General features: G+C 44.3%; 1 protein-coding gene across 5 annotated transcripts in view; it reads right to left on the bottom strand.

Annotated features, from left to right (window-relative positions):
• Window positions 1-922: 922 nt before the first annotated feature.
• lzts2a (leucine zipper, putative tumor suppressor 2a) overlaps window positions 923-24,515 on the bottom strand; it is a 39,785-nt gene continuing 16,192 nt past the window's right edge. For 2 of the 5 annotated variants that reach the window (XM_088305377.1, XM_088305375.1), the window contains exons 2-9: window positions 23,515-23,629; window positions 8,670-9,308; window positions 7,164-7,799; window positions 6,145-6,267; window positions 5,877-6,023; window positions 4,567-5,016; window positions 3,673-3,777; window positions 923-3,499 (exon numbers count right to left, since the gene is read on the bottom strand). In XM_088305377.1, coding sequence (XP_088161503.1) covers window positions 3,317-3,499; window positions 3,673-3,777; window positions 4,567-5,016; window positions 5,877-6,023; window positions 6,145-6,267; window positions 7,164-7,799; window positions 8,670-9,275 — 2,250 coding nt within the window. In that variant the 5' untranslated portion in view covers window positions 9,276-9,308; window positions 23,515-23,629 and the 3' untranslated portion in view covers window positions 923-3,316. Of the gene's footprint in view, window positions 3,500-3,672; window positions 3,778-4,566; window positions 5,017-5,876; window positions 6,024-6,144; window positions 6,268-7,163; window positions 7,800-8,669; window positions 9,309-10,216; window positions 10,280-19,873; window positions 20,159-20,279; window positions 20,304-23,514; window positions 23,630-24,515 lie in introns of those variants that run through there. The other 3 variants (XM_088305380.1, XM_088305376.1, XM_088305378.1) reach the window with 3 other exon arrangements.

Genomic DNA, 24,515 nt, shown 5'->3' with positions numbered 1-24,515 from the left:
CATTTCGGCGCAGGATTTTTGTCTGGCACAAGCGCAGCTTGGTCTGGAGCAATCTGCCACTTTGGAGCTTTAATTACACTAGAGGAGGATTTGGGGGGGAAAAAAAAAATCAGGCAGCCCATGTTACAGTTTGAAGTCAGAAGGCAACACTGGGGAGTATAATTTGAAGTCATATTGTAGTGACTGATTAGCAATAATTATTCATGATAATATTATTAATAATAATTTGAATAATATAACAAAAAAGGACAAAATGAAAGGATAACGTCATGGCCACAGGTGGGTAGTGTTAAACTTTTTGGTGGGCGGGCCACAATGGGTTCTAAAATTTGACAGCGGGGCAGATGGATGGAGTGTTTTGGTAACCTCACCTCATCTGAGAAAAAAAATACATTTAATTTTAAATGAAAGTGAACAAAATCATTACAACAATATATATGTTTAAAAAACACAGTATTTAGAAAATAAAACAAGTTTTTCAAGTTTGGCGGGCCGGATTAAAACATTTAATGAGCCGCATGTGGCCCCCGGGCCATAGTTTGCTCACGCCTGTTCTACACTCACCGTATATGTGCCTTTAAGTACAAAAAAGGGAAAGCAACATACACACTTAAGATAAAGAATTAAGAACTCAAATTGTTTTTATAAATCAAACTGACATCACATCTGCCTTAAAAAGAAAAATCAGATTAAGTGATATTTGTTAGGATGTCAGAATTTGCGCTTTCCTTTTTTATATATTCGTCTATTTGACATTCATGGAGGTTTCTCACCAGTTATTCAGTACTAGTAGTAGTATTTTATTTTTTTTCACGGAGTACGTCCTATCCAAGTAATTATTTGACGAATAAATTATGCCTGACGAAATACAGCCCACAAAATTTTTAATACACATTCAGCATAGAAAAAAAAATCAAACAGGTTGAAGATGTGACAGATTGCTCTTTACTGAAAAAAAAAAAAACTGGTTATTTATACAAGAAATGTACACATTTACATGAACAACGTCTACTTTATGAATCAAGTGTGACGTAACATAGGCTAACGTATAAAAAGGAGAACAAAAAAAAAAAACCCCCACAACAAAACAAACAACAAAAAAAAAGAGTTTGGTTCCTTTGGTCTATAGTCACAGTGGCTACATATGAAAAATCCAAGATAATGTGTGACACTATCAACTCTTTTACATATTTACACTCCAAAACAGAAGTAACAGTCGGGAAACGCTTCTCTGGGCCAAACTAGACAGCTTTCTGAAAAAATATGAACAAAATATTTATTATTATAATTATTTGCAGGGTTATTTTGGGGGGCTCTCTCTCTGACAGTTCATTTGATGTTTTAGTTCTGTTTATAGATTTGTAGACATTCAGATAGATACAATTGGCATATGAAACCCACTCTACTATCGGTGCTACAACAAGAAAAAATATTAGTAGGTGCTTTATTAATATATGTATATAAAAATATACAACCTTCATGTTATAGATCTCCTTTTCAATATATATTTAGTCTAGAAAATTTAAGCTCTCTCTCATGCTGGGTAATAAAAAAATAATCAGAATTAAAGCTGACCTTGGGGAGCAAATGAAAGTTTTCAACTTTTGCCGCCAAAGTCTCTGTTATACACGTCGTTTAAATTTTCTAGCGGGCGCAGAAAATCGCATGCAGCGTGGCGGGCGAGTGTCGTCGCGTGTCTGCCTCACAGTGCGACGGAAGTTGGAGCTGAAGGAATTGTTGTTTGTCTATAATGTGCCTTTGTGATTGTCTTCAGCTCACAAAAAGCTTTGGAAGACTCAAGTTCAAATGATTGTGACTTTGGGCTGTTGGAAGCTAAACAAAGCCTGCTGGAAGAAACCGAAAGAAAAGTACGCACAGAAGCCCACCTCAAGTTGAAACGGCAGCCTGAAGACGGAGCGGCAGCAGTGAGATTAATAAAACTCCGTTTTTAGTTTCTTAACGCTGCTAAAAATACTTTTTAGTGAGGCGGAGGCAGACGAAGAGAGCAGGAATCAGCAACATCCTGCTGACATCTCCCAACGCCGCACTTATTATGTTCGTCTGGGTGTTTGTATACAAATAGTTTTGTCTCTGGAGTGCCTGTCCACCAATCAGGTGTTAAGTTAAACAAACAAAGAAATCTTTAGTGATCTGCCTATTTTGAAAAATATACTTGCCCTAGTCCAAATTTAGAGTTGCACAACTTGAATGTAGTACCACATTGTGCCACAACATGCCTGGCAGCACCGAGTCTACAAGAAGATATGCAGCGTAATTAAGAGCAAGAAGTAGAGGCAGACTTAAATGACTCCAATTTGTATGCGTTTACGCTCCATGTGTGTTCATCTAGCCGTTCTTTAATTAATTTATAATTAATGTACTGCTTTGCCAATTTCCATTAGCATCTATAGCGATTCACATTATGTTAGCATTGCACGAGTGGACTTTCACAAGATGAGATCAAATAGTGTGGTGGAACACTTTGGTGTTTTAAGTCATTTAAGGTAGCATTTCTTTGAAAGTTTATAATTAGGCAAGATGTATGCTAACTTCTGTTAGCATATTTGTATGTTGACTTTCATTATTTGTTAGCATTTGGTTAAGGTGAATTCAAACTAAGGCTGAGTATCTGTACTTCCTGGTCTCTGCTGGTTCCAAGCCTCGATTGTGAGCCATTGCTGATTGAGCAGTTTAACATTCAAGGATACATCAGCTTGAAATAAAAGACATGCTAATGTTAGCTTACCCCGTTGCTGCCGTTATACTCCACAGCCTACACTATTTCGCCCTCAGCAGAATAGCAAGCGCACCAAACTGAGCCGAGCAGCGAATGGCGGCATTAACTAATAGCCTGTCTCACTATCGCCCTCTGAAGGGTTGGAGTGGTACAACCAGATGAAAGAAATCTATATTAGCATGCTCAGGCTAATATCCCCTTTAAAAGAAGACACAACACAACGTTAAGTAGCAAACGTAGCGGGCGTTATTCATCACTTGACATGACATGCATGCTTGTGCCCCGTTGTTAAGCGTAAGAAAATGTGCACGTGGCCAACATTGTTTTTTTTTTTGCTGTTTCCAACGATCCTCCTCCCTGATTTGAACACTTCTTACCGCTTCAGAAGGAAATGTTTTTGTGCTCACTTTGTAGTGGAGGAATAAAAGTCTTTAAAAAAAAAAGTGCAGGTGAACCACTGTATGAAAGATCACGAGGAGTGCAGCAGTAGAGGAAGAACGCACCTTTGGGAGCTGCTCAAGAGGTAAAGCCAGCCGTTGTGTGTCTTTTTTTTTTTTTTCTCTCTCTGGTCCACTTTCTTTAAATCTCGGTGGCGGTGATCTCTTCAAAGTGGATGTCATTGCTGCCGCTGTGCACCTCGTAGTCGTCCATGTCCCTGTTCTCCAGCTCCAGACTAAGCTCGCGCATCACGCGCTCCAGGTCGCGGTTCCGCCGGTACATCTGGATGTAGTTCTGCTGCAGCTGCTTCTGGTAGCGGATCACCTGACCGAAACGACACAAGTCAAGTACAACCATTTTCTTTGCGGTCCGTATTGGACAAAAATGGCTGGCCCAAGAGATGGCTAAAAACAGGTGACTTATTTCATCTTAATCTTTATCGCACAAACTTGTGTTCTTTGCGTAAATGTGTCAAGACGAAAGGTGTTCATTGTTACCTTCTCCTTTTCCTCCTGCCACACCCTGCGTTCATCGTCGAATCGAGACAGCTGCTCCTCACTTGTCCTCCTCTCGTACATGAGCTCAGCCTTCAGCCTGTCAACCTGATACGAAGCACGCGAAAAATGAGATGGATGCATTTTAGGTTGAATTGCATGCATAATCTTCTGAAAAGCGGTTCTCAAACTTTTTGCACCAAGTACTGCCTAAAAAAAGTATCCTGATCTGATCACATGATTGCAAACTGTCGCCTCCGTAGCTGCAAGTTTTTGCACTGGTCCACAGTTTGTGAAGGCAAAACATTGATCAATTTTTGCAGATTTATTTTTGTTTTCACATTATCAAATTACAATCGGGATGTTCAACACCACTTTTTCTTCCAGACCAATACCAATATGAGTACACAGTACCAACACATTTGTTTTGATACAGAAAATGTCAGATGCCGACGACAATTCACTGATGTGTCAAACTGCCGCAGTATAGCGCCAACTACTGCCCAGGAGGCCTGATTTTTAAACTTTTTTTTTAAAAATATATTTTTTCCGTGAGCATCAAAGGCAAGCATCAGCAGACAAGTTCCTACCTTAAAGTAAGACCTAATGCATGTCATAACATGACACCCCCCCACCCAAAAAAAATTATATCAGGACATATTTCTGCCGATTTTTCTCTCTTTTATTGTGTAAACTAAAAGAAAAAATATTGCAAAACAGTCCAATGTTTTGCCTAAAATTCATCTTTGTTGTAAGCATTCAGGGACCCGCCCTCAATAGTTATTTAATTCATTATATATTCTTTTACATAATTATTATCAGAGGGTTAATTACGAATTAATTACTGGCTGTGAGGAAAAAGTGTGTCCTCACCACTTGACCGATAAATCAACCTACCTGTTGTCGGAGTCCCAGCAGCGTTTCCGCATTTTGCCTCAGTGCCTTGGCTTCATCGCTCTCTCCTCCCCAGTCCTCCACGTCGCGATACACACACGGGCTGGGCCCGCCCCTCCCGGGTAGGCCCCGCCCCTGATGGACGCAAGAGGCCTTCCCGCTCCCGAGGCGCAGCGGCGTGTCGTCGTCCAGGCGCGCCAGCTTCTCGCGCAGCAACTCGGCTTCGCTCTTGCGCCTCTGCAGCTCGTTCTGGCACACCTCCAGCTCCAGCGAGCGCGTGCGCAGGGCCGCCTGGGCTTCCTGACAGCGAACTTGGCCGGCCTGCTGCTCCGAGCGGGCTTCTCTCAGCTGGGCCCTCAGCGCCACGATGTCGCCGGCCTTCTGGCTCAGCTCCGACTGGATCTCCTTCAGCTGCTGCTTGAGGAGGGAGATCTCGCCCGACTTCTGGCACACCTGCGGCCGACCACCACATGACACAAAGGGAACAGATTTTGTCGTTGTTAGGTTCATTAATTATGTTTTTTCTTTTTCGTCTGCACCTGACATTTGTTTGCGATTCTTGAACAAATCTAAAAAGTGAAAGTAACAGAATGTTTCTGCTCTTGTCTTTATTCAGCGACTAATAACAGCCCGTGTCGTATAATTGACTGTGACATTTTGCCTGCATATTTATTTAGGTGTCAAAACGTTTAGTGACGAGGAGTCGACAGATTAAACCAATGTTAGCTCTTTTATAATCAATTTTCCGATTATTTATTCCATTTACTTTAACACATTTTCGCATTAAAACAAAAGACAGCGATAATGACATTGAAACATTCCCCTAAAAAAAATATGAAAAATAAATGAAAAAAGTGGGAAATATTTCTCTGTCGGGAAAAACAAAGTGAGTGTGAGCGCACGGTTATAAACAAGGATCTCAAAGTAGGGTGAGGATTTAAAAGTTTCAACTCAAACTAGGGTTAAGGTTTCCAAGTAGTTTCCAATTTATTGTGCATTATCTGCACTGTAAATTTGACAATTTTCCTTCTTGGATGCAAATTAAAAGAATGGTTATTTGATTTAATTAATCGAAAAAAAAATACATGACAGATTAATCAATGATCTAAATATTAAGTTATTTACAGCCCGATATCATTTATGAGTACTTACAGATTGTGTTTGTGTATTTTGGTTACTCCTTCTCTTGTAGGACAAGAATCTGATTTCTCCTATAGTAGCAGCTCAAAGATTTAAACTGGATTTTTTTTATACATAGCAAGTAACTGCACCCTGCTGGGGAGAAAAAAAAACAAAAAAAAAACGAGTCACACCTCCCACTTGGTCTCCTCCAGCCGCGGGCCGAGCTGCGTCTGCTCGCGCTGGATGGTGGCGCACCTCCTCTCCAGAGATTCCCTGTCCTGCAGCAGAGACGAGAAGTCCCCGTGCAGCTTCTTTTTCTCTTGTTGCAGTTGAAATATCTGCCGACACAACAGTATATTGGACTCATCACGACCTGAGACTGCAAAATGTGCTGCAGATCCAAATAGCACAAATAATCGGAGATGAGGTGAATCCATTTTGGATTCGCGGATAGCCAACCTGTAACTGCAAGACGTGCTGCGCCCGTTGGGCCTTCTGGGAGGCTTGCTTCATCTTGGTGGCACAGTTCTGCCTCAGCTCCTCCATCTCTCTTTCGCAGCAGCGCTGCTTCTCCTCGTACACCTTTCATGGAAAAGCATTGAGGTCAAAGTCATGTACTTCATCTTATCGATGTAACATTTGATTGCTTTACTGAGTCAGTGTTGCAAAATTTAGCAATTTGGTCACTCTACTTTGAGCAACTTTTCTGGCAGTTCTCGTGACTGTTTTGGGAAAAAAAAAGTTGCATTTCCACTGAGAAAGAGACAACTTGTTGGAATCATTTTCGCATTGTTTTCCGTCTGACAAGAAAGAAACGGGGTGAGAGGCAAGTTATCGTACTGAAACTTGCCAAATACGGGGTGCCAAAAATGACACACTTGGTAGAAATTGGTCCGCTAACAAACTGAAACAATGCAATTCCTCACATTCCCAACAAAATCCGTGTGCCATAGTTAAAATAAATAGTGCATCATCCATGAGAAGAGCAAAAAAAAATGTTTGAACAAAAGTGACATTTTCTAAGCACTTATTTTCCCATTTGTGATTTCACCGCCATTTTTTCTTTTCTTTTTGAACTTCTTTCCTGTTTTTCCAGAAAAAATAAATCGTTAGAAGTCTCTGTGCTTAGGACAAACCCAACTCTGATACAGTATAAAAGTACTGCTTTGGTGCCAAGGAAATGTGTTGAATTAAGGGGCGGAGCTTCATTTAATTAGGCCATAGCCCTGTCTAATGGAAAACGAGGGCTTTGCTGCTTTCTTGTACCATTTATTTATTTTAAAATAAAGAGAAAATGATCCTTAAAGGGAAAATAACACAAAGCAAAATATGTTTTGATTGATTTGTTAATTTCCTATAATTGAAGGGATAAATGAATGAATGTATTTTTTTTTTGGCCCTATCACCAGTCCAAGCGCAATGAGATTCTTTTCATCCTCTGATATTTTGGGTAGTGATTAGGTTGCTTTGGGTCTCACCTGGCAGATGGCAGCTTCATTCTCATCCAGATTTTCCCGCAGATGCTGAAGCTCCATGTCGCGCTCCCTCAGCTTCTCCTCCAAGTCCCTCACCACCACTTCGTAGCCCTCCACAGGCGGCGACGAGTGGCCGCACGAGCCGTTGTCCGACAGGGGCTGCCCGCGCCCGCTAAGCGACCCCGAGCCACTGCTCTTACTGGACGACGAGCGTCCACTATCTGAGTGACCGTGGATCCCGATTCCACCCGAGGCATTTCGGATCAGCACCTGGCCAGGCTCAGGATGGGCTGACCCGGAGCTGGAGCCCTCGCTGGGGGCCAAACTACAGCCTGTGCTGCTGTGAGTGGGCAAGCTGGAGAGGGAGTTCCTCCCCGAGTCTGACATGGAGCAAGACTGGCTGCTGCGAGCGTTGCACACCCCGCCGAAGGAGTCGTGCTTCTCCGAAGCCGAGCTGCCGCCGCCGGCCGGGTTTGTTCCGCTGGTGCAGCCGGCGAGGGGAAGGAGGAGGTTGAGGCTGCCCTGGCTCTCGGACAGACTGCAGCCACCTGGTCGCGGGGACAGGTAATGCACCGAGTGGCGATTTTTGGGAACGACAGGCTTGAATGCTGTTGGGCGGATCAGCACTTTCTCCATGTTCTGAAAAGGACAAAATGATACAAGATTAGCTGTGCTAGAATAAACAACTCCGGTTTGATCATTAAACTGGGAAAAAAAAAAGAAACAAAAAACTTTGACCAGCAGATATAGGCAGAATAGGGCTACAACTAAGAAATATTAAAATAATAGATTAATCGATTTCAAATTGAACACAAATTAATTTTGATTCAGTTACTGGTTTGGTCAACATTTTGCCCAAAATAGGTGAGTTGGGTGAAACCAATACATGCTCTACCGATGATTACTAAACATATGGAAAAATGTCGAAACAAACGAAGCTTTCATTTCATTATTCTGTGAACCTTGAAAGATCAGTCACAAGTCCAAGCTTCATCTATTTTAGCTGAGCGCTTTGTAAAAAAAAAAAATAAAAAAAAATAAAAACGATGTTATTTCCTCTTAATGCTAAAGCAGACAGTGGCAAAGAGGACAGGACAGAGAAAATCTTCTTGAAGGACAAAGAACGGAGCAGAGTGGAGAGACAAAGCGGGTGCTCGAGCAAGCTTGTGTTTCTGCCCATGAAATGAACGCCACCTTCTGACATTGATCGACGCAAGCGCGCAAGGCTGTCACAGGATCCATTTGATCCTGTCGGGCTGAGCGGACAGAGATGATTCGGCAATTAAAGGGTAGCGGTAATCCGCCGTAAAAACTTTTTTTGTCTTTCATTTTTAACTTTTACTTTTTGTCTGTATCAATTAACTCATTCACTATCAGCCGAGTTAAAAAAAAAAAAAAAGGATCTTTGACGTCTTTAGCCGTCAATGGCAGTAAACACCACAAACACAACACTGTTCTCTACCAAAAGAATACCATAAATGGGCGTAGAGCAGAATTTTGCGGACTTGCCTTCTCAAGCTGTCCGGAAACTGGGATGAGTTTGGGGGGAGGTCCTCCTATATTGCCATTCAGAGTCCTATTGTCCCGTTGGTCCTCCGAGTCGCTGCAGGGACTTACGGCTGCCACGACCAGGTTGTCATTCCAGTCGCCGACAACCACCTCATTGCTGACATATCCCAAGTTATTATGAACCCCACCCACTTTAGCACTAGCGGTTGTTGCACCCCCGCCGGTTGCAGAGTTGCCAGGCCGAGGCTGCTTCTTGGTGGGCAGCGGTGGTGGTAGAACTTGGGCCTGAGGGTGTTGCTCTTGCGTTTGGTTGCAGATAACCAGCAGCTGCTCTAAAGAGCTGGCGCTGCGGAGCGTGTTATCCTGGAGGCGGAAGCAGCTGGTAGCCGGCGTTGAGCGGCGCTGCTTGGCAGCAAATTCGCTGGCCGCTCGGCAGTGCCGCTCTTGGTACGCCCGGCCCGATATGAGACTGCTTACGGAACCCATAGCGGTGGCCGAGCTGCAGGAGGCTGGGGGGGAGGGAGAGGAGGAGAGCGGCTGGCACTGTTGGACGTCGACACTGGGATTGGGTTGGTCAGTGACAGGAAGAGTCTGAACCAGAGCCATGGCACCGCGATGGCGTTAGCCACACCACGCGCCCTGTGTTAGGAGACAAAGAGAAAACATTTTACATGCCTTGCTCTTCATGAGAGCTCGCATGCGCGGAAGCCGGCTCATGAAGAGCAAGGCATCTTTGACAGTAGCAGCACCTCAGATGTGACTATGACATCATGGACAGCAGCTTTTTCCCACACGTACATACTGGTCTGTTGACAACTAACTGTCTCACACCGTCACCAACAGGAGTGTTCACTCAATGTAGTAAAAGTAATCAGTATCAGTTCATACTGGGGAGCTTTGCAGTCTCATATTAAGCCAACAGGGGGTGCTAACATGCGCTGCAAGATGCCCTAGTTTGATCAGGTGCGTTGCTCAAGAGAGTAATGTGTACAGGTCTAAGATCTTAGTCTGTACACAAGGCACTATGCATTAAAGCCCTTTCTATTTTGGGGAAAATTTGGGACTTTAAAGTGTGACTTATGGCCGTGAAAATACAGTATATTTGAAAATAAATGTTGTAAAAGTCAAAACTTTACATTACGAGCCAAGCGAGCAATATATTTTCTTTAATTCCAAATCGTCTGAACAAAGTCACCAAATTATTAACAGATCCAATCTCTGCTGCCTCATCCATTTGGTTAAGGCACAAGGCTGCTGCTAATTGCCAATTCCACTAAAAAGACAGGAAGAGAGAAAGAGTTTTGGTTTGGTGACAAATGAGTCACGATCCGCGATGTGCAGCTGCTGTGTGATTCTCGGGACCGTCTCCGTCGGAACCAGACGATCCGAAAAGTCATCACTGGTCAAGCCGATCCAAATATTGCGATGAAACGATGCTAACTTGCTGCTGCGCGCGCATGCCATTCCAAGTGGAAGCGTGGCAGCAGATTAAGTCCTTCCGTTTGCAGATAGCTTTTTATCAGTGTCGACTGCCCGGGCAAACGCACATCCTCAGCCTGTCGTGCAAAGCCTAAATCCGTCTGGCCAAGCGGAATAATCCACAGCAGATATAAGTGCACACAGTCTGCCAGGACTAACACCATCGTGGCACCATTGAAGCACATCAGTCGGGTCCAGTGGAAAAATATGTCAGGTGCTGCATGAAACGACAAAAGGCCCATGAAATGTTTTATCCTTATTCAAGGATAAGAAAAAAAAACATTGAAGTCACACTGAAGTATACATTGATTTACAAGTAGTATTTTGACCGGAAGTGATGTCACGAAACCGGAAGTGGCGTCACAAAACCGGAAGTGACGTGTTTGGACCGGAAGTGACGTCACGGAACCGACATATTTGGACCGGAAGTGGCGTCACGAAACCGGAAGTGACGTCACGGAACCGGGGGTGACGTCACAAAGCCGGAAGTGGTGTCACGAAACCGGAGGTGGCGTCACGAAACCGGAAGTGACGTCACGAAGCCGGAAGTGACGTATTTGGACCGGAAACGGTGTCACAAAACCGGAAGTGACGTCACGGAACCGGAAGTGACGTCACGAAACCCGGAGTGGTGTCACGAAACCGAGAGTGACGTCGCGAAACCGGAAGTGACGTATTTGACCGGAAGTGACGTCACAAAACCGGAAAGTGCCGTCACTTCCGGTTTCGTGACGTCACTCCCGGTTTCGTGACGTCACTTCCGGTTTCGTGACACAAATACGTATTTTGTTGTTATGCTTTTGTTCATTTTCATTTAAAATTAAATGTATTTTTTTTCTCTGATGAGGTGCGGTTACCAAAACATCCATCCATCTGCTCCTGGTCCGGCCCCTCTGGCAAATTTTAGAAGCCATTGTGGCCCACCAATCCAAAGGTTTGCCCTACAGCATGAAATAAAGGCGCTTGCCTCACTGCTTCAATATGTTTGGGGGGGTGGGTGAATGGACTCACTCCAAATCTCAAACTATTTTCTTATCTCTCCAAAACAAATTGCTTTTGATTGTTTGTTGTGCTGAGATGTTTAAAGAATCTTGGCCAATTTGTGCATTGAAATCACAAAAACAATACTTTCCTGGACAACCTATTGTCGTTTTCAAATGAGCAAACGGACTAAAATAACTCCAGGAAGGTGGCCGACAATGTGGAAGTCACGCTATCCGGCCCACAATACCAAAACATGAGGCTGCCTAATTATTTGTAATTGATCAGCCAACTGTGTCTTTCATTTCTCTGAGGCGGCTTGAGCATGTGCAAATGATCCGCAACAATTAGCGACATATTTGCGATGGGATTGTTTCCCATAGCCAAAATAATAACACCTCGTGTTTTATCCCTTCATCCCGACCAGCGCTCATTTCCCGGCCCCCGACGGGGACTTCTCAGGCAGGAATGATAGAATTAACAATCCTGTGGACGTGAGCTGCCCTCCCACCGCCGTGACCTCCGAGACTCTGGTTTTGTTCCGACTACTCGGGCAATATATCCCAAAAGCTAATTTCCTCTCAGATGTTGCAAAAGGATTGAACTCTTAACCAAGTCAAATGTGGACCACGTAAACTTCACCAAAAAACGTTTGGTGGACCGTCTTTGTGTTTGGATTTTGGACTAGACCAGATGTCCAGGAACATTTTCCATACGTTATCCAATCAGATATGTTAAGTGCTGCAAAGCCTGCTCGAATGATTCCTGAACATTTCAGAACTACATCAAGCCTCTTCTTTCAGCATCTATATTACCACAGAAATTAAAAAAAAAAATAGGTCCAACCGAACATTTCTTTGCCAAAAAAAAAAAAAATCCACTTTTGACTCATCTTCATATTCCGGTGAATGAACCACCACATTATAAGAGACTATATGGTAAAAATAATTTTAAAAAAATTCTAAAATTTAAGTTACAGGAACAGAAAAGTACTTTCCTTGTTTCAAGCACCATCCTCGGTATCAGCACAACAAGACGGAAAGAAGAAAAACATTGTCATTAAGCCCTAAAAATAGAAAACATCTTAAGAGCCTGAAATCGGCCCGATAGTTTTTCACTGGATATTTCTCTCGGCGAGGCATTTGAGTCGACGTTTAAAAATAAACTCCAATCGAGTCGCAGCCAACAATCACGGGGTCAGCCCGGGGCCACTTTACGCTGCATCCTCACACTCGGAAAACTACGAAATGATGCTGAAAGTCTCAGAGGGCAGGCTAAGCGCCTTCGAAAAGCAACTCGAAGGTGCTTGTGCGCGCTACCAACTGGCCAAGGATGATGACAAAAGAAAAAGAGCTTATCAGGTCGTTCTCCAATAACAAAACACACCGGCACGGTCCGTGATGGGCAAATAATCCCGTTATTATAAAACCGTTAATACCGCCAGCCTATTCCCGAGAGCGGAAGCACATTATTCCGCAACAGCACATCATTCCTCGCAATCACACGCAACCTCCGAGCCAAGCTGTTCCGGAGGCTCGGCGGGACCAAAGTAAAAGATGAAGGTTTCAGGGGCGATGAGACAAAAGGCGGACCAGGTGGAGGTCGTGATGTGGGATGGGAGAGGGGGGCGGGGTTTGGAGTTCAGAAGGATTCCATCCAGTACCTGGTTGTCTAAAGAGAGGCTCCGCAGAGGCCTTGGGAAAAGCAGAACTCACAAATCCTGTTTGGCCAGCTCACAGACGCCTTATGATGTCCTAGCAGGGGAAATCAATCGTGAAGGGAGACATAATTACACGGAGAACCATCACCCCCGCTTGCTAAACATCAAATGTCTCTTTTCTTATCGGTCCTCCAAACATCTGCTTCTTTCAGATGCCAAAGCAAGTCAGGTATTTGTACTTTTAGACGTTTATCTGATCATAAATCAAAAGTAAGACTCTGTATGTTTCCAACTCATTTGGACATTTAACAAACCATTTTCTAATTATTTTCTGGACTATAAGCCGCTACTTTTTTCCTCGATTTTGAACCATGCGGCTAATACAGTGGTGCGGCTTTTCTGTGTGTTTTTTTTTCACCAGTAGGGGGCGGTCCATAGTTCAGAAAATCCGCTAAATAAATCTTTATTTTTTTTTCTCTTGGGTCTGTTCTGTTTTAATTAGCAAAGTTGTTGCCGTGTTGAAAAGCACGGTTTTAACAATCTATTTATGTACTTTTATGTGCATTCACAGTAAAAAAAAATGTTCTGTACATGCAACGAATTTTTTTCAACATAGAAAACTGCAGTTTATAGCCTGGTGTATACTGATTTTTTTTTTTTTTAACTTTAAAAAAAAATAAGGTATTTTGCTCGTTGCGCTGTGTCCGCAATAAAAAAATATGTCATTTTCTTCTGCCCAGTAGATGCTCAGCAAGGATCTACTCGGCTCTGTTTGGGGTGGTCGCGGTGGTGAAAACCACGTCTCGGACCACATCACTTGAAACTGCAAAAAGGGAACCGCAATCTGACATGTGTGGACTTTATTAGAGCCATACACACCTGAAAGTTATTACAGCCTTTTTTTGGGATCCAAGTGTTTTTTATTAGAAAAAAAAAAAAAAAAAAAAATGACAACAACAATAATGCAAATGAACAACAAAAGATTGATGTCCTCCACTGTAGCTATTTGTTTCGCGTGTAGCGCTCCTCTTTGTTTATTCAGAGTCGGGTCACACTGTGTCATGCTGCGATGATGTACGACCAGCAGCGGCAACACAAGCCAGATGCGTTTTTTACTGTTCCAAATTGTGCTGAGACGAGACTTAACTTATTCATCTCTTCGGCGTGGTGATTAATTTTAAACAATACATGAAATCTCGCCGGGAAAAGTCAATACCACTTGCCCAAGCTGTGTGGTTAGATTTTCAATCTGCTTCTGAAGCAGCAACACGCCCAGCATGACTAACGGTGGGCAGAGCAGCGTGTCGAGGAGAGCGACAGGTGGGAAGTCTAATATTGTTAGGATTACAGACCCCATATGAACAAATGCCAGACTACACGTATGGGAACCACAGCAAGAGTCGTTCATGAAAAAAAGTATTTTCGGATAAGATTTCCTCACAACCCAAGGGACTTTCGACAAGTAATGAAAGAATGTGGCGAGACGTCGAAAGTTGGGCATTGAAATGGGAGGAAATATTCGACTTTTCCAGCCTGGGTGGCAGCCATTAATCCTGAGCGTAGTCAACAGGCAAGTAGGTGAGTCATCGGAACAAAGAAAGATCCACTAGCGCAGGCGAGAAGCCCACCGACACACACAATCAGTCCACACCACATCCCGCTTGCATTTGTTTGCCTGCCATCCAGCGAGAAATGTCTATTACAAAAGGCGCCCCCCGCGCCCCTCACCCCCAGCTCGCATACAACGAGGGGGAGTCTTTTCATGTGCCGCCAGAAGACTTGAGGTTATATTGTTGCGCCATTCCAACAGTGTGGCTGTCTTGTCTGAGAGGCTGCTTACTGTCACCTTCCCCCCACATGGCCTCTCTCTCGCTCGCTCGCTCGCTCGCTCCGTCTCTCAGTGGGCCAGTTTGGGATCACAAACTGCCGCCTGGGTGCCAAATCTCTTTTTGTCCACTTTGGCAACAGAACATGCTTGATTGCAACTTTGAACAAAAGCCGGGAGATCAAGCGTCCAGGCGGCCGGGACTTGATTAAGCAGCCTCTCGGAGATGAACGAGGAAGAATAAGCCCTCTCGAAAAAAAAAAAAAAGAGTTTACCGGTAGTAATTGGCAACAGACGCGGTGCACTATTTCCCTCGTCTTTTACAGTCAATTTGTTGCTGGTTCTGGACTTTTCTCCATTTGTTTGCAAGCGTTACCGAGGAAGCAGAGACCTGCATTGTTCATAAGCAAGAGGCAAGAAGACGGGCAGAACAGGAGACGTCTAGAAGAAAGCTTTTGTAAGGATCAGACAGCCTTTGCGGCTATTGTGAAGCGGGAGCAAGTGAGGCGATGTTAACCAGGAAAAAGAATCAGGGGAAATATGGTGATTCAAATTCCTGCCCCTGCTCACGATTGTCAAGTTTGATGAATAAGTTCCAGTGGACTGTGGGAGTCACAAAAACTATTAACTCATTCAATCCAAAAAAACGTCAATATACGTCTTCAAAATTGTAGTCCCTGCCTCCCAAAGACGTATTTATACGTCTTATCCTTTTTTTTTTTTTTTTACGTCAACATTGCTTCAATTTCAATGCATGATCTCTCTCGAGTGTGGACTGACCAAACCCAGATCCTACAGACGCACTCCAAAATTCTCTTGGGGGGGTTGACAGCGAGAGCAGCCAGCTACCGACACAAAGTAGGATGCATTAGACATCAATGACATGCGAGAGGCGACACAATCTCGCAAAGAGGCGATGGCCAACCGGGGACGCAAACTGTCTAGCGCATGCTTATTTATGGGTTCATTTCGAATCAACTTGCCCCGTCCGTGTCGCCGCTGAGAGCCTCAGATGAAGAAAATGAGGTTACAAGCGCAGCCTGTCGAGGAAAAAAAACATCAGAGCAGACAAAACAACTGGTCATAGCCTGGTCAACGGCCTCCGTGAGCTCACGGTGCCATTTTCTCAAAAGGAATTCAAAGTGATCATCAAAATAATGGACGACTAATTTAATTGTGAACAACCGTCTGATTATTTGTTGCCTTTGTGGATACGATTCGCTTAGTTGAGCTGATGCAGTCCGGTGCAGGTGGAAAGAGAGAAAAGTCGAGAGATGGTTGAAATTCCTGATCTACTGAATGTTGTGTTTTCCAGGAGTTTTTCCAGACGCTGACAGCTACCCGACGGCGGTCAGACAGGCAGACACTGGAAATACCAAGAGTGTCATTTTTAAAGACGCAGTGGACTTTGTCTGTTTGAGAGAATCAATGATACCACTTGAGATGTTTAACTTTGAGGACACATTGATCTGAGGCTTAAATTTAGATGTGCTCTGTCTGCAGAAAGCACAAGTTTTCGATCGGAAACTTCACCACCTTTGCCTCAGGCTGTACGTACGGTGGAGGGTCAGTATTTCAGTCGTCTATCTTTTTTTTTTTGTGATTGGAAGAATTGGAGATCCCAGAAAATTGCGGCATCAGAGTTGTATCGGGGGAAGGAGATCAGTGAGGTCCCACAGGGTCCGACGTTAACAGTGACCTGGTGACCCTGGGCCACTATAACGTGTCATGCCAACATGTATCTTGCATAAGTTCATATTATTGCGAAATATTTTGAGTTTTATCCACTCAAATCGATCAGGGTATTTTACCACACTGCACACTAAATATGAAATAACCATATATTCCGTAAATAATGGTATGATATCACAATGCAATTCATGACAATAAAGAGGCTTGTTCTTTTTAGCCGCCTTTGGAACAGAACTCAGCCAATATTTGCACTTTCATATTGTAACACAGCAAGCCACAATCAGATAATTAAATCTGGGAGGACGTCAGCGCCAATATTCGGTTTGACGTGGGGAATACTTGTCGGACACCGACGATTGCTTTCAACAGAACCACGACGGGCGAAGGAAGTGTCAGGCATTCAACTCGACCACCCCTCACCTGGCTTTACGGAATTTTGCAGCACTGACACTACCTCGGAAAATGAAAAACTTTGGAGATAGACCGATTATCGGCCGGGCCAATTATCGGCGCCGATATTTGGCATTTTACCGATAATCGGCATCACTCATTTTTCTAACGCTCAAGGCTGATAAATTAAAAGCTGGTTTATTTTGGCTCGCTTCAGATCACTTCTCTCTCTCTATGCTGTGCTGGTGGCCCGGCCTGCAGAAGCAGATTGGTGCGTCCACAGCATCATTTGATTGGCTCCTTGTGCAGTGGGTAGCAGCCAATAAGCACTAAGCTGCCTGTTTGCTTTTTCACCAGGCAACAGACTTTACCGAAATTGCAATACAACTCACAACTAAAAGAAAACTATTTTCCCTAGTAAACTTTAAAGAGATGTTAGTTTTCAATGAACTATAAGAAATGCAGTTGAGCCTGGAAGCGCCGTACACTTTTTGTTAGACATTCTGTGACAGTATCAGAGATAGAGAAGAACACCCAAAAAACTTGTGGGGGAAAAAGCCAGTGTTTACAGGATGTGTAAAAGGGACTGCAAAGAAGTTTTCCCTCGCTTCACCTCCTGCAGCCTCGGTGGAGGGCCATTGTTTGGGCATAACAGGCCAGAGAGCAGAAAGAAAAGGCCTGTTAACCTCCCACTTTAGATTGGCCTGTGATGTGCGAGTGAAAGTGGGCGTGGCGGCGGGGGGGCGGGCTGTGACAGCGTTACTCATTTACTTATCACGTGTGGTTTTTACCCAGGCTTCGTTGTTGTTGTTTTTCCAGCAAAGATGTTGCGGCGAGCGATTGCTTGGTGGTGCTAAACGAGTCGCTGTTGCATAAGCAGCGACGCCTCACTTCAACTTGCCTTGATGTATAATTCACTTGCACTCATCTAAGGAAATACCCGACATGTGCGTCGACGTACTGAAGCGTTTGCGCCGCTCGGAATGCGCGTCGCTGGTTAAGAGGAAAAAGATGGAGGAGGAGAAATGGGGAGGGGGGGGCGGGTTTGGGGTAGACTGGTTTGGAAAAGTCTCATTCAGCAAAGTGAAGCGAAGCCAGGCCCATTTCTAATCTCTCGCCGTCTCCCATGCTAGGCTTACATAAATACCTGGCTTGTGAGGTTGAGCTCAACGAGAGCCTTGGAAAAAAAAGTGGATCTGAGGACAATAAGAAGATGAAGAGGAGGAGGAGGAGTGAAAAAAAAATGTAAACCTTGAAGCCCGTGCAGTGTGGTGTCCGTATATGAGTCAGCGCACAATGGGCGGCGGGACAAAAGGGTTCCGTGCGACCCGCATCACACGTTTACCTCACAGGAGATGAGGTAACCCGCCTTCTTCTGATTCAAACCTCATCAGCCTCACCATTTTCCATTTCAAAGTTACGTCAGCGGCCCAGCACCTGGCCATTTATGGCGGCCGTGTTTACGCGGAGCAACGGCGGCCACTTAATGACGGCCTTCGCTCACATGAAAATGTCAACGCGTCACCATGACTACTACAAAGAGCGGACGGGCACGCTCTCTAAACATATCTTGCTGACATGCTACAATATGTGGCTAGGGGGCACGCGAGTAGTCTTGTAATTACACACACATACACACGAGGAGAGAAACAGTGCGTGTCAAAGTGATTCATTGCCTAAAAAACAACCAGTTCTGATACCGCTCGACTGAAGCGTGTGTTGGTCTTGCACCTTCTTATCTTCAATATGTGCTAAGTGTACATACGGTATGTGTGCCGGTTGAATAACATCCTCCTACGGGCCAACTGTCTGAGGTTAAACTAAAATATCTTTATATGCGGAAAGTCACATGAACAAACACAGAAACCAGGTTGGCATGCTTCTTGTGTTCGATGAACTGATAAGTTTTGTTTCTTTATGACTGGTGTCTTCGGACAAGTTAAATGCAATTTTTTATTTATTAAAATATGATATAATAAATGTAAACTTGAAGGAAGTCTAAATATTGGACATTTTCATCTTTGGTCGCTTTTGAAGACATCGTCGATGACTTCATCCCAGTCACCTGCGATACGGTTCTGCCATTTATCTTGAGAGCTTTTTCCCGTTTTGCAAAATGGGAAAATTTTACCCGAGGATGTGGCTGTGTTCCGAATAAACATTCAAACTCGTGCTAAATGTGAATCGGCACACACCTGCCACCATTTAGTCCAGGCGTGGGTAAACTACGGCCCGGGGGCTACATGCGGCCCGTTAAACGTTTTAATCCGGCCCGCCGATCTTAAAAAAAAATTAAATGAATGAATCTAAATACTGTTTTTTCAACATATATATATTGTTGTAATGTTTTTGTTCATTTTCATTTAAAATTAATTTTTTTTTTCTCTAATCAGGTGAGGTTAGCAAAACATTCCATCCATCTGCTCCTGGTCCGACCCCTCTGTCAAATTTTAGAACCCACGGTGGCCCGCCAATCAAAAAGTTTGCCCACCCTTGATTTAGTCCATCTTCTTAACTCTAAATAAAGTTCACATGTTCTAGTAGGCTTTTCCAGTTACTTCATTGATGATTTTGATTTCTTTATTAAGTTACAGTTAGTTTGCAAACTAAAACAATTAAATAATCTTTTATGAGGCAGAAGGGACGTAATTGACCCGTGAATCCACTTTTAGACACATTTTTTGTTTTTTTGGTGACATGCGATGAAAATGTTCACACGTGCCTTGGTGCAATTTTACACAAATGACACAAAGGTGGTGTACAAAACGAGCTAACGTTTGAGTTGGTTCCCATTTCAGGCTCCAAAACACTAACACACACACACAAATGCCCAAAATGTCACTGTTTTCATCCGTTTGGAGTTCAAACATCCCCTTAAATGAAAAGTTTGTGCGTGGACAGCTGACCCAAGCATCCAGCTGCTGCTTCCATTCGCCAACATTCATTATTTAATGTCAGAGATGAGATCTGATTTAAGTGCCGTTAAGTCCATTAGGAATGTGTGAGTGCTCCTGCCAAGCAACTTTTTGTGTTCAAGTCTTCATTTGCAAACCTCACATCAACACAAAAGTTTCCCGCAGCAAACTTTGCCTTCATGCAAATGAGGCCGGATGGCGACTTTGGAGCATTTACAAGACACAGACACACACAGAGCCGTTACATTATGCAAACACTCACCCCGGTGAGAGCCTTGCATCTCTGCCTCCACACTGCTTGTTTTTTTTTTTGGGGGGGGGTGGGGGGGGGGGCTACCGTAAGTAAATATCAGTCCAGTGGCTACGAGTGCTGCGGTCTTAACGTCCTGCCGGCGCCGCCGCCCTCGCCTCTGCGCCGCTCCGACACTTCTTCATATCCTGACACTTTTCAAAACGGACGCCCCTCTTTTCTTTTCCTGTCCTCCTCGCACTCCTCTCTGCGCTCCCTCCTCGCTTGTCTGCATTAGCACCGCCTCCAACACCCCCACCTACTCTCACTCCTCCCGCTCCCTTCCTCACTTTTGTCTAACATCACCCCCCCCCTCCTTCTTCCTCTTGTTTCCATCTTTTAACAACCCCCCCACTTCCTTTCTCCTTTTTGGACCCACCTCTCCTTCTTAGCACCCCTGCATGGGATTGTGTCCTTCATTCCTCATCTTTTTGGGAGCCTGTGCACAAGTGCAGGCGAGGCAACACCCCCCTTTTCCATCCAATCATCAGCATCCGATATGAAATTATGAACATTAATAAGGTGAGGCGCTTCGCAAGGGGGAGAGGGCGGGACGATGAACCCACGTGGGAGAAATTACGTAACGTTTGATCACGCGTGCGGAGGTGGGCGAGGGCATTTGTTCGCAAATAAATCGTAGTTGCCAATGAAAATTTGTCATATGGGAATCTACTTGCTACCCTCAAGCTCTGGACTAAGGACCATGTACGAGTAGACCGTTGGTCTTTATGACTAAGACGACTCGCTCTACTCGTAGAGCAACTGGCTCTTATTAAAATTGTTTTTTCCACTACTTCTGTCACTTTTTGGCCCACCAGTATGAAATTAAACTTTACAGGTAAACTACTATGCTGCACTAGTAACACGACTAGGCCCAACTAGTAGCTGTGTATCATGCACTATTGCCCACTAGTAACAATGTCATACATTAGTGGAACGCAGTGATGGAAAAACATTACTTGTAAGGCAATTATTATTTTTTAGCTGAATTGTCTTACGAGTGAAGACAAAGAACCTTAAGCTGGATATACTTGATAACAAATAAATGCTAAAGCAGCTTTCCACAAAGACGCACAGAGAAAAGAAGCAGACGTCGAGGCTTTTTGCAACCTGATCTGCCGTTGGGATGCTGAAATGAGGTTGACTCCTGCTAATGCACGTGATTAATGCACCAACTGTTTCAGCATCAGGCTATTTACAGATCATACGCACACACACACACACGCGCGCGCATGTGCACACACACACACACATTGCTGGCTCTTGTTGCGTGCCAAAGTGGACAACCAGTAAGAGCTGAGTAATGCTGGAGAAGAGCAGACGTGTATACGGAGTGTGTGTGTGTGTGTGTGTGTGTGTGTGTGTTCGTTATCCACTTCAACTTTTTACTTAAACTTTACTTGTACTCCCCATGAGTCCCTCGGTGGTCAACAAGTGAGAAGAAAGTTCACTTTAGCTCCCCCCCCGACTGCACTTTGCTGCCATTAACACTGGCCACCTCGCCGCGAAGGGTAACACAAAAAAGCTTTTGAGCCTCGCACGCCGGTGTGTGTGTTTGCGTGCCTGAGCGCGTGTGTGAGTGTCAGTGTCAGCACAAGTTTGATTTTCAGCATTGCATCCGAACGTGCAAAGAGAAAAATGGAGAATATGAACAAACGTCCAAGCATGGTGGCAAAAAGTTGCGTTCAATGACAGTGATCATGTAAAAAAAAATAAAGAAAATCCCGTACAACCTGGCTTTGTGAAAATGGAGAATCAAATGAATTGTTTTTACCTGAAAATTTATGTTTTGCCATTTTGTAAAGCTTTGCAACCTAACCAGCAACAGATGCTAGTATGTTGGATGGAATAGTGAATTTACACATGGAAACAGAACAGACACAGCTGTACTCCTTGTATAACGAGCCAAAACTCCAAAAACTATTGGAGGACCACCTTTTGATTTCTTTCTTTCTCGTCGGGGTAGGCTAGGCAGGCACAGCTGCTACCAGGCAGGTTGCAGAATTGCTAGCAAAGTGGAAGGCCATTCATCTAACTCACACCTGGCCCAGTTACAGCAATGAATTATGGGCCGCAGGTGATCCGTCGTGGAGGGTTCAGGGTTAGGCCAAAGGAGCACGATGTATTTTGGTACCACTGTAAAAAGTTTTAAGTTTCAAGGTAGGCCACAACTCATGTCCAGGCGCTCACACACAGACGAAAAGGTCGCGTTGGGCCAACCGCGCTTAATCCCCTGACATCGCTCATGAGGGACACGTGCAACACTACTTGCTTGTCCAAAATGTTAAATACCGTATTTTTACGGCCAAAAGACGCAGCAGCACCAGTTGAGGGTGCTATTTCGGTATTTAATACTTAGACTAGGCGCGCCGCACTACGAGGTGCAAGTTAGCATGCTAGCTCGCGCATGCTAGCTCGCGGATGCTAGCTCACGCATGCTAGCTCGCGCATTTGGGACTTTAAAGTGCGCCTTATGGTGGCGAAAATACAGTCATTCAATTTTATGAAACTAGTGGCAAAACAGTGGCAATGTCAACTACAATCCTAATCACACAAATCCAATCTTACTGATGTGACACATTTGTTCTGGTAAAAATATCCCAAATTAAGAGATAGTGAGCCATTTGTATTATGGGGTGGGGGGGTCGTGTCAATACAAGCGGTGCAAATTGTTCCGGTCGACTGAGGGACGGGGGACAGCTGGGCCTGGACAAGAGGAAACAAGGAAGCCTGTGATGGGGAAAGGCTGCAAGGAGGATAGAAACACAGCTGCTGTTGTGTTGTTGTTGTCCACACACGTTAATCTCGGCGCACATCTCGCAAAAACACCCCCCCCAGACGTGATAAGGTCAGGCTGCAGTGTCGCATGGCCCGCAGGAGGCCCAAACGCAAACAAACTATAGATTGTGATGAGGAGACACGTTCAAACTGAGGTGCAGTGAGGTGAAAAGTGAACCGACACAGAGAGGAACTGTGATCTGCTATCAGACGGGTGCACAGCTGTGAATCGCTGACCCCTTGAACTTGGTGTCACTCCATACTCGGAGTGACATGCTTACCCAAACCCGATCCTCTTCAAAGACGGAGGCCAAGGCCCCAATTCCCATGAATGCACTCGTCACACAAAGTTAAGGACATATGGCTTTTGGGTGAAATTTCAGATGAACATAAAATGTACCATAACCTCGACACATTAAGCTAATTTAACCGTCTCAAATCTGCTGTGACTTTAGAAAACAATGATGAACAGTTTTTGCCAATTTTCTGACATGTAGCGGATCAAACCAGTATGTGAATCACAATTCATTTGTGTTTTTGCACTAATTTGAAATTATGTCCCGTTTTTTTTTTTTGTTAATATCCGATTCATTGATTAATCACCAAAATAAACCATATAAATCTCAGTTTCCTGTCAGACTGGAAGCATTCTGAAACAATTTATTTCATTAACAGGCTACCTGATGTTCACAAAAGCAATGTAAATAAAAACTTTGAAAACCACTAGAACAAATCTAATTAACAGATCCCCAAATACACTTGAAGTGTTTTTGTGTGCGTTTTGAATGATTGAACTTCCTCAGATTTTTGTCAGTGTTAAGTGCGTGGTTCCTTACCTCACTCTGTTGCCCAAAGTGCTCCTCCTGCAGATCTGGTGGAGACAGGGTGATGCGAGACAGACTCATCCCAGGACAGAGCGCATTTCTGGGCCTCCACTGACCAACCACTAGCCTGCAGACAAACAAAAAAAAAAGCACACTTTATTCAGCAACGTTGGCAGATCTTCAGACGCATGGCAACTATTATGTAAGCAGAGTCTAGGCGAGGATTGTGAAGGGGGTAATACCGCCCCCACCTGGCGACACTTGCATCTTGCAAGTGGAACGCTAACAAATGTTTTCATTCTTATTTGTGACCTCAAAAATACGACGCATTTTCTTCGGAAGAATTGTTTTACATTTTGTGTTCCATTTTCCAATCGTAGACAGGTGACAGAGTGAGATTGATTGATTGGACAGAAAATGGATGAATCGGGTTAATAATACATGGTCTGTAACAATGTAATAAAGGAAAATTCCATCCATTTTGATTTTGATCTTCCGTTCTCAGTGACACAGCTTGCGATTGTTGGGTTTCTTTTGTCCATGGCGCACTTCTTGTGCGGTTGATGAGGTAAGCCATGCGATACGAGTATTGATTTTGGTGCAAGGGTGAAGTTGTTCACAGATGGGGACATAGAGGAGGACTTTTGGGGGGAAATTATCTCGAAAGATTTGCGATTACATTTATTGAGATGTCTTGAATAATCAATGAAGTGACTGAACCATCAAATGCAATGGATTTTTTTTTAATCAAGTTAATCGTGACGCAAAACTCGCATAACCTTGTGTCACCCTGCCTGCTTGAGGGTCTGATGGGAACACCCACGGGTGCAGATTAGAGTGAGACTATTAATCCTAGTGGCGGCATATGTCCTCACAGCGGTCACCACACTTAAGGCGAGTAACTTCCGCGGTTATCAAGGTTACAACCGCCCGTCCGGGGCGTATCGCAGACACTTCCACGGCCGCGCGTACTGTACAAGGTTAGTCCAGGCCTGTAGTGTGTTCCGCCATTT

This window comes from Idiotropiscis lumnitzeri, chromosome 9 (assembly GCF_059441095.1).
Source record: "Idiotropiscis lumnitzeri isolate Australia: NSW breed Sydney's pygmy pipehorse chromosome 9, RoL_Ilum_1.0, whole genome shotgun sequence".
Classification (NCBI taxonomy): Eukaryota; Metazoa; Chordata; class Actinopteri; order Syngnathiformes; family Syngnathidae; genus Idiotropiscis; species Idiotropiscis lumnitzeri.
The sequence above is the reverse complement of the archived record's forward strand: the minus strand, read 5'-3'. Positions and strand labels throughout refer to the sequence as shown.